The sequence below is a fragment of the Oncorhynchus mykiss genome, chromosome 17 (genome assembly GCF_013265735.2).
Source record: "Oncorhynchus mykiss isolate Arlee chromosome 17, USDA_OmykA_1.1, whole genome shotgun sequence".
In the NCBI taxonomy this organism is placed as follows: Eukaryota; Metazoa; Chordata; class Actinopteri; order Salmoniformes; family Salmonidae; genus Oncorhynchus; species Oncorhynchus mykiss.
The window spans coordinates 45432416-45442866 of NC_048581.1; the positions used below are offsets into that span (position 1 = coordinate 45432416).

At 43.0% G+C, this 10451-nt stretch overlaps 1 protein-coding gene across 6 annotated transcripts in view; it reads right to left on the reverse strand.

Moving 5' to 3' along the window:
- The window catches only part of LOC110493953 (tensin-2), an 80773-nt gene extending 76613 nt beyond the window's left edge, over window positions 1-4160 (reverse strand). For all 6 annotated transcript variants that reach the window (XM_036949975.1, XM_036949974.1, XM_036949971.1 and 3 more), the window contains exon 1: window positions 3414-4160. In XM_036949975.1, coding sequence (XP_036805870.1) covers window positions 3414-3530 — 117 coding nt within the window. In that variant the 5' untranslated portion in view covers window positions 3531-4160. The remainder of the gene's footprint in view (window positions 1-3413) is intronic.
- Window positions 4161-10451: the final 6291 nt, after the last annotated feature.

Consider the following 10451-nt stretch of genomic DNA (forward strand, 5'->3'; position numbering starts at 1 on the left):
CCTGTGGATTGGAGTATTGCAATGTCAACTTTGCCAACAAACATGACACATTATACAAACAAATGATTATACAAACAAATGATGCATGTATAAACCCATGCCAATGTTTCTTTCTCTAGGGCAGGGGTATACTGCTGCTTCTCTGTTCTACCTGATAATTAGCTGTACCCACCTGGTGTCCCAAGTCTAAATCAGTCCCTGATTAGAGGGGAAGAATAAAAGCAAAGCAGTTGAACTGGCATCAAGGTCCAGGTTTGAATTTGAGGGCTGTAGAGCATCAGCCAGGTATTGATACAAGTATTAACAGCATGCGCAGCTGAGCTGGTCAACTGTCACAACCACACCCTCATACCATAGTATTTTCCCTGTACTGCTATCAGGAAAACAAAAACAATAGAACAGCACTCACACAGATGATCGTATTCAATGATTGAATTCTGATTGATGACACGGGCCTTAATCATGTAAAGAAATCGTACATACATGCACTTCACATTTTTGGAACAGACTAGTAAAGACACACTTGGAGCCATGTTGCAATGTGGCTGCTCCTAAATACGGCTACAGCAGACATGCAGACGACACGACGCATAGGAGAGTAACGGACACCACTTCCCCTTCAACTTTGATCACCAGGGAACAGACATGATTAACCCCCTTCGATCCCCTCCAACTATCATCCCCCGCTCTCTCTCTCTTGACCTCTAATCCTGACCGGTATATGACCCCATCTGAAAGTGAACTAAATGGGACTACTGACATTGCGTGCGGCGAATACTGGGGATACTTTAATACCTTTGACTAAACACGGCAGGGCTAACATTTTGGTGCCTCTAACCTTTTCAGTTGGTGGCACCAGCCCATGATTTGGTGGCAATCGCCCCCCCCAAAATGTGCACAGCGTCACACAACAAACAATTTGAGTAGACCTAATAATTTTATAAAGCAATTCTCAATGCTTTATTAAGAAGTGCAATAGACTACAGAGATTCAATGAAGACATTTTTACATCTAACATGTTCAAGCAGAAATGCATGACTCAAATATATTTTGATAAGCAACCTTATCCAGGGTTGTCATGAATTTTGGGTTGACAATTAAAAAGGGAAAGGGGGATACCTCGTCAGTTGTACAACTGAATGCTTTCAACTGAAATGTGCCTTCCGCATTTAACCCAACCCCTCTGAATCAGAGAGGTGCAGGGTGCCTTAATCGACATTGCTCAGGGGCAGAACACCACATCAGGCCATATTAGTTATATTTTACTGTCACAATAGGGCTCCAGAATTTGTGCCAATTCCCCACCTGAGGAAGTGCCAACTCAAAACATAGTAGCTAGATCACTAACTCTAAATATAACACCTACTGCTAGTAGCTATGTATAAATCTAACAGTTAATGTAATGTCATACAAAAAAACTAAAACGTTGCAATGAGGCCTAGTGCACTTTCATTGACCAATGCACATTTTCATACTCCACATTTCTAAGCCATTTCAAACATCTTGATTGTAAAAACAAAACAAAAAAAAAAAGTGTGCTTTGATCGTTGAGAAATTATAGATTATACCTACAGAAAGCTGAGACCATCCTCTCTTTGGTGTGGACAAGTAGTTGCTTCCAAAGTTGTAATCTTTCCCCGAAATTGCATTTTAAAATGTTATATCATCACGAAAAAACGTGGGGGAGGTTCTCTTCTGCACTGTTCAACCAATCCAGTAAATGTGGAGGAGGAGTTAAGATGGAATGTTGCCATTGTTAACGTCTAAAAGCAGAAGTCACGTCACAGTCTGTCTTTCCATTTTCACTGAAAACTGGAACATCCGGTTGGTCGGAAGTCAGCAGAGGGTATTGATTGAGGTGACCAGGTAGAATGTACCAGACCTCTGCCAAACTAGGATCATAGTGTCTACGGTGTAGAACTGTTGCTGTTTTTTTAGGCCAACAGGTGTACGTACATTTGGAAAATATTCAGACCTTCACTTTTTCCACATTATGTTACAGCGTTATTCAAAAAACGGATTAAATATATTTTTCTATATTTAATCCATCTACACACAGTACACCATAACGATAAAGCATTTATATAAGTAGAACATTTACTAAGAACTTTGAAGCACCTTTGGCAGCGTGTCCAGCCTCGAGTCTTCTTGGGTATGTCGCTACAAGCTTGGCACACTGTATTTGGGGAGTTTCTCCCATTCTTCTCTGCAGATCCTCTCAAGCGCTGTCAGGTTGGATGGGGAGTGTCACTGCACAGCTATTTTCAGGTCTCTCCAGAGATGTTTGATCTTGTTCAAGTCCAGGTTCTGGCTGGGCCAGCTCTAGGAAGAGTCTTGGCGATTCTAATTCTTCCATTTAAGAATGATGGAGGCCACTGTTTTTGGGGATCTGTGTCTTGACACAATCCTGTCTCGGAGCTCTACGGACAATTCCTTTGACCTCATGGCTTGGTTTTTGCTCTGATTTGCACTGTCAACTCTGGGACCTAATTGAATTTACCACAGGTGGACTTCCATCAAGTTGTAGAAACAGCTCAAGGATGATCAATGGAAAACAGGATGCACCTGAGCTCAATTTTAAGTCTCATAGCAAAGGGTCTGAATACTTATGTAAATAAGATATGTTTTATATTTGTAATACACTAGCAACATTTCTAAAAAACTGTTTTCGCTTTGTCATTATGGTGTATTGTGTGTAGATTGAGGACATTTTTTAAATTAATCAATTTTAGAATAAGGCAATATAAAATGTGGAAAAAGTCAAGGGGCCTGAATACTTTCCAAATGCACTCTAGGTTTTTGTTCCAACCCAGAACTAACAATATCAGATTAAACTAATCAGGGTGTTGATTGAGGACCATGATAAGTTAGATCAAGTGTGGTACCCATGGGCTGGAACAAACACACTATTGCACACACTCCTAAGCCTCCAGGATCTGACGTTGAGACCACTGATTTGAATTTCAATCCAAACCATTTGAGAGTGTGTTTCTGTTATATCGCACATCATGACACTATCCACATGCCCCATTTCCATAGGGTAGGTTTCAGGTGACACCTTATGGGCTGAGACTCCGGGTCCTGGCTAGAAATATTGATTCTGTTTACATATGATGGGTCACCAGACAACTCCAAAAAGCAGTAGGCGAGTCACTCACGTTACAATCAATCAAGAACTTGGAAGTTTTGTACTTTTTATTCATCCTCAAAATATTGTCTCCTGAGGGGGAATATACATCTGCAGGCGCCTAAAACAACGAACAGTATTGTATTCATACATCTTTGGATGAGTGGCCCCAGCGTGAATAGAACCCACAACCCTGACGTATGTAGCATGCTCTACCAACTGAGCCACAGAAGGGTTACACTTTTAGAGTGTTGCAGACAGAGATGTCAACAAGTGCCGCGCTTACCTCAGCCAGCTGTAGGATTTCAACGGGGATATTGTGGATTGCTACTTTCGGGGATCCCTCAGGTTCCGGAGCGCATCTCTTTCTGCTGCAATGCTGGATACTGTGAATACACCCCATTGATCCTCTGGTTCTGTCTTCTCCTTTTTCAGATTTGATCCACAAGTCAGTTGTCCGGATATCCCAAGGACCTGCTTTCCGTCTTACTCCTTAGGCTCCCCTAGTTTTTTTCAATAGGGAATCACTCTTTTCCTCCTTTTCACGCTAGTACAGGGAAGCTGGGTCCTACCTTGCTTCTTTGACACCCCAAAACTCCTTTCCTCCCTGTGAGCCCTCACACCCCTGTCCAAGTTGATCTTCCTCTCTCTCTACTCAGCCAGGACTGGAACCGTCACAACATTAACTCAGTCCAGCCCCCCGTCTTTCCTTCACCACACGTCTCTCCCTCTTCTTTCAGAAAGCACAGGGCCCGCTCTCTCGCACCCTCCTGCCGTCGCTCTTGCCGTTCCTGCACCCTTCTTTCTTCTGTCAGCCTGTACTTTTACACCATTCTCTCTCCCTCGCTAGCGGTTGTCCTTTCCCTCCCAGCATGCACAGACCCTTCACTCTCTGCACTTACACTCTTCTCTGGTTGCCCTCTTTCTCCCCTTTCCGCCTTCAAAGAAACACCCTGCTCTCTCATTCCCCCTCTCCTCTTACAACCCTCTCACTAGCTGTTCACCCTGCCAGCCTGCTGCACAAACAGTACACTCTTCCCCTCTCTCTCATTTCTCCACCCCCCCCCTTTCCACACAGCTGTTTAGGTCAGGCTGACTTCAGGCCCTTCCCTTTTTCTTGCTGTGTTCAGCCTCTCTCTCTCTCTCTTTTCCTCCATCATTCCCCCTGAGATTAGATGGCGCCGCTCAGTGCGACACCCTGTCGACCCACCGGACTCTGCAACTTAGCACATGAGGGGTGGGCATACACAGTGCAATGGTTCTATCCTACTATTTTTCCTCTCATGTCATGGGTAAGCGACTAGATAGTACCTCACAAGCCAAAACCTTGTGCACCAACCCAGCAACTCTGCATGAGGAGAGAAGACACACTTTGCCTTAACATCCCTCTCAACTGAAAACAATAATAGGCTCTGTTCCTTTAGATCTGCGTAGAGTAACACAGGGATTTAGGACCTCCTCGGAGAGCCAGCTGGTATTCCGCCAAGCCATCAGGAATAACACCCCACAGCAGAGCAGGAGAACAAACACAGTTAACACACGATCAGCCCCCCCCCACACACACACACACTGACTTGCATCTGCTGCAGTAGAGAACTACTAAAACTGTGAGATACACAAACAGACTAGTCTCAAATTAGCCCAATAAACACACGCACATACATACAGCCACGCAGGGTACGGGGCAACAAGAGGTTGAAATACAAAATGATTGCATCCGAGTGCAAGAGAACATTCAACACACACACACACACACACACACCTCCCCCTGGAGTGATGATACACACACACAACCTATTGCCTGTCAGCATTCCTGAGGTAAAACATAAACACGCTGAAGGTTGTTTTTAGCAGAGGGGTCTGGGACCCTCCTGTCACTGTCGAGACAGGCCTGAGGGAAGGGGACGGGGACACAGCAGGACCCTCCACACCTGCCACCAAGAGTCCTGTACCCAGCAGGGGGTGAAGAGTGTTCTCCACAAAAGAAAAATCATGTTCAGGACTAGAGGTCGACCGATTATGATTTTTCAACGCCGATACCGATACGGATTATTGGAGGATACCGATTAAATCGGCAGATTTTTTTCATTTATTTGTAATAATGACAATTACAACAATACTGAATGAAAACTTATTTTAGCTTAATATAATACATCAATAAAATCAATTTAGCCTCAAATAAATAATGAAACCTGTTCAATTTGGTTTAAATAATGCAAAAAACAAAGTGTTGGAGAAGAAAGTAAAAGTGCAATATGTGCCATGCAAGAAAGCTAACGTTTAAGTTCCTTGCTAAGAACATATGAAATCTGGTGGTTCCTTTTAACATCAGTCTTCAATATTCCCAGGTAAGAAGTTTTAGGTTGTAGTTATTATAGGACTATTTCTCTCTATACCATTTGTATTTCATTAACCTTTGACTATTGGATGTTCTTATAGGCACTTTAGTATTGCCAGTGTAACAGTATAGCTTCCGTCCCTCTCCTCGCTCCTACCTGGGCTCAAACCAGGAACACATCGATAATAGCCACCCTCGAAGCAGCGTTACCCATGCAGAGCAAGGGGAACAACAACTCCAAGACTCAGAGCGAGTGACGTTTCAAACGCTATTAGCGAGCATCGGTTCACATCGGTTACACCAGCCTAATCTCGGGGGTTGATAGGCTTGAAGTCATAAACAGCTGCTGGCAAACGCACAAAAGTGCTGTTTGAATGAATGCTTACAAGCCTGCTGCTGCCTACCATCGCTCAGTCAGACTGCTTTATCAAATCATAGACTTAGTTATAACATAACACACAGAAATACAAGCCTTGGGTAATATGGTCGAATCCGGAAACTATCATCTCGAAAACAAGACGTTTATTCTTTCAGTGAAATACGGAACCGTTCTGTATTTTATCTAACGGGTGGCATCCATAAATCTAAATACTCCTGTTACATTGCACAACCTTCAATGTTATGTCATAATTACGTAAAATTCTGCGGCCCAAACTGTTGCATATACCCCAACTCTGCGTGCAATGAACGCAAGAGAAGTGACAATTTTACCTGGTTAATATTGCCTGCCAACCTTTATTTTAGCTAAATATGCAGGTTTAAAAATATATACTTCTGTGTATTGATTTTAAGAAAGGCATTTATGTTTATGGTTAGGTACACATTGGAGCAACGATACGCACCACATCGATTAAATGCAACGCAGGACACGCTAGATACACTAGTATTATCATCAACCATGTGCAGTTAAGTAGTGTTTATGATTGATTGTTTTTTATAAGATAAGTTTAATGCTAGCTAGCAACTTACCTAGGCTTACTGCATTCGCGTAACAGGCAGTCTCCTCGTGGAGTGCAATGTAATCAGGTGGTTAGAGCGTTGGACTAGTTAACTGTAAGGTTGCAAGATTGAATCCCCCGAGCTGACAAGGTAAAAAAAAAAAAATTGGTTGTTCTGCCCCTGAACGAGGCAGTTAACCCACCGTTCCTAGGCCATCATTGAAAATAAGAATGTGTTCTTAACTGACTTGCCTAGTTAAATAAAGATTAAATAATGGTGTAATAAATAAAATCGGCCAAATCGGTGTCCAAAAATACAGATTTTCGATTGTTATGAAAACTTGAAATCGCCCCTAATTAAATCGGCCATTCCGATTAATCGGTCGACCTCTATTCAGGACCACACCTGAGGGGTAGCTAGCTAATTTTGCTAAGTAACTAGAGGGGTATTCTACAAATCAGGTTTAAGGAGCTCTAGCGAGGCAACTTTGGTCAACTCGGAGTTCAACTCGTGATAACCAGTCATACAAATGTGGTTAACTTTTTAGTCAGGTAAATTTCTATGGCAACAAATCCTTGAGAACTAACCTGCTCCCGAGCAGGCTCAGTCAACACTAACTCCATTTATTCTGAGTCTGACCTGCAAGTTGAGAACAAATTAAAATCAGATTCCCTCTCTCTCGCAACGATTGCATCACTATCCCCTTCATTTCAGGAAGACCGATTAAATATTTGATTAATAATTGTTGTTTAATTAAAATGTTTAAAATACCTAGTACATTATTTATTAATAACAGAATGCATTTGAAACTTCATACAGGTAACACTTAACAATATTCTCTAGGAGCAGTAGTGTCTGGGCTAGAATCTATTCTAGGTTCACTAAAGTAGAATTTGACACAGGCACAAGGGTTGTATTAAAAAAAAAATGTTTAACTGCACATTCATCAACACACATACAGTATAATAACACAGTAAAAAATGGTCTCAGTCCTAAATTGAAAAGTATCTGTGTGTGTTCAGTTTGTAGACCTACTACCCGGGTAGAGCCCATGTGCATGTTGGAGCTCTTATAGATACCAAGATTGATCCAATTAATAAGTGTGTCCTCAATGAGATGGATTGAAGAAAATACATGCTAGCTCAATGGCTTTTCTCAGTTACCATGCAACTGCAGTAGAAAACAAGCTACGTAACTCACCGGTTTCCACATGGATTTTGACAAAAAAAAAGAAATGTTGAAACACTGTTCTTGAAGATTGGTTTTGTTTCAAGACACACCGTCTTGAAACAAAACCAATCTTCAAAACAAATAAAACTTGGCTTCTCACTCAAGGGCTGATAAATGATATAATATACAATACTATAGCGCCCTCTAGGGCCAAATTCTCTATATTGAATCAGGAATACCCTAATTTTATCTGGCTGTAAATTGTCTGGGTTAAATCCTCCCCTTCCGAATCTGCATGCGTCCCTGCATGTACTAGACGTCTTAAGTCGGATTCAACTGGCTTATGTCGGGGGAATGCGTAAACTCAAGGGCTTGGGAGAAAGCTTTGTTTAAACCATTTAGAATAGAATTCATAACTAAGAGTAAGGGGTTACCAAGGGATATGTAAGTCAGCTCTTCGAGAGGATTCATCTCAGCATGGTCATCTTCTGGAGTAGGGTTGACTCTTGCTCGAGGAATTTCATGGACATTGAGGATTGTCGGGTAGCTGATCTTTTTCTGAGCAGACTGAGGGTTGTAGTACTCCACCTCTTCGTCATTTACACATTGTCGTTCTGCTCATCTTCCTCTTCAGATACTGGACTTTGCTGAGGAGTTGTTAGTTTGGGTCTCTGTTCCAGGTCTTGGTCCTCTTCAACTTAAGCAGACGGCGCAAGGAATCCACAGGGCAAGAGCAGATCGCAGTGTAGCTTCCTCTCCGCAACAGCTTTTCATACCAGACCTGCTGGCTTTCTGTCCTACTCCTACCCGCATAAACTGGTCCTGAACCCAACTGCAGTCCCGCAATGTTATTTTAGGGCGTATGTGAACATTTTTTAAGTAGTCTGGGTGGCCATTTGATGAATTCTTCAGCAGTCTTATGGCTTGGGGGTAGAAGCTGTTAAGGATCTTTTTGAACTTAGACTTGGCACGCCGGTATAGCTTGCCATGCGGTAGCAAAGAGAACAGTCTTTGACTTGGGTAACTCGTCTTTTACAATTTTTTGGGCCTTCCTCTGACACCGCCTAGTATATTGATCCTGGATGTCAGGACGCTTGGCCCCAGTGATGTACTGGGCTTTACGCACTACCCTCTGTAGCGCCTTCAGATCGGATGCCGAGCAGTTGCCATACCAGGCGGTGATGCAATCGGTCAGGATACTCTAGATGGTGCAGGTGTAGAACTTTGAGGATCTGGGGATGCATGCCAAATATTATCAGTCTCTTAAGGGGGAAAAGGTGTTGTAATCATATCTATAGCCAAGCATAGGCTATAGCCTATTCTATTTAATTGAGACCACACCTGATCTCGCACATATGGCGACAACTTGAAGCAGCAAGAATGATGAGAGCAGACACTTGCACTTTCTCTTAGGCTATATCCTGTATGCAAAACATAGCACATATTTAAGGATGACAATTTGCAGGCAGAAACAAATAAATGGGTAATCAATATTTATTCAAAATGAAAAGGTGCAACGCTTGCTCACCATGGTAGCCTATGTGCACATTGCGGATTTTTCTTACAATGATCACATTTTCTAAATGCACCTCGACTCATTGGTTGAGTGCCCTCCACTTCTTTCCATTACCAATATTTACTTAGGGACACTGTAGCCAACAATAGTCTAATCATAATGAATTACATTTCCTTGGAAAGATAACTGCCACGTGACTCTCCTCCAAGGCATATCCAGCCTACATTATTTAATTGAGACTACACATATACCAGGCACACTTGATCTTGCACGCCCAACTAGGAGAGGTAGGCAGGCTACTTAGCTTGAAGCAACAAATTGTGTGTGTGAATAATGCGCCAAAGAGCTGCTTTTAATACAATACGTAGGCTAAAGCATACAAAGCAGAAAAGACTACCATTTCCAAATAATCTGTGGGACAAAAATATTTTCACCCCAAAATTGTTTATCTGAGTGAACACTCCCAACTGAAGCATGAAAAATGCAGATCGCACCGCAAGGATCTCTGTCAGGACTCGCAGCCCTCTAGTTTCCGGTGCTACAGCGTAGATTGGGTAGTCGCCGATGTGATCCGATGTGATCCGTTGTCCTGTTGATTCCTGTGTGAACTGCATTGTTGAGACCTTCGAGAGCCATTTTTCTGTACTTCTTTTGAAGATTGATTTAGTAGAATGAGTCCCCTCTGTTGATCAGTTTCCAACAATGACTCCGTTGTTAAGTACAGGCTGATCCATGTCTCTGTTCTGCTCTTTCGTCCTGCTGCCTAATGATAGGACAGACGTTTCCCGGTGGTGACTATGGTAATCCCTCTACTGATGGTGGGATCATTCCTCTGCTTTGCAGCCCAATCTTGCGGTGACATCTTGGGAAAAGTGCTTGAACCAGGGAGAAGATCAGGAGAGACACTGGACAGCAACAGGAGAGTCAGTACTGACATTTCTGAGCTTGAAGATCTCGATTCTGAACCACAGCTTTCACAGCTTCTCTTGGGAACAGGGTTCACGGTGTTCCTTCATGAATCAAGCAATGAACTGCTGGACTTTGTGGTCTTCAGCTTTGGAGCCGAGGTCAGTCTAGGCTTGGTCGTGTGGACTTCTGGACAGACCGTCTGCGTCTCGATTCCTCTTGCCAGATCTGTACTGGATGTTGAAGTTGGACAGATCGGCTAGCCACAGTTGTCACAGCTGAAAAGTGCTGGGTGCATTTGTGACTCCTTGAGGCATCTGGTTGAACCCCCAGAATCCGATGGATGTGAAAAGCAGTGTTTGCCTTGCTCCTCCATTTCAAATTGATAGTGTCCCGACTGCAAGTCCATGACAGAGAATCACATCGAGCCCGTCAGAGCTGATAAGGTTTCCTCT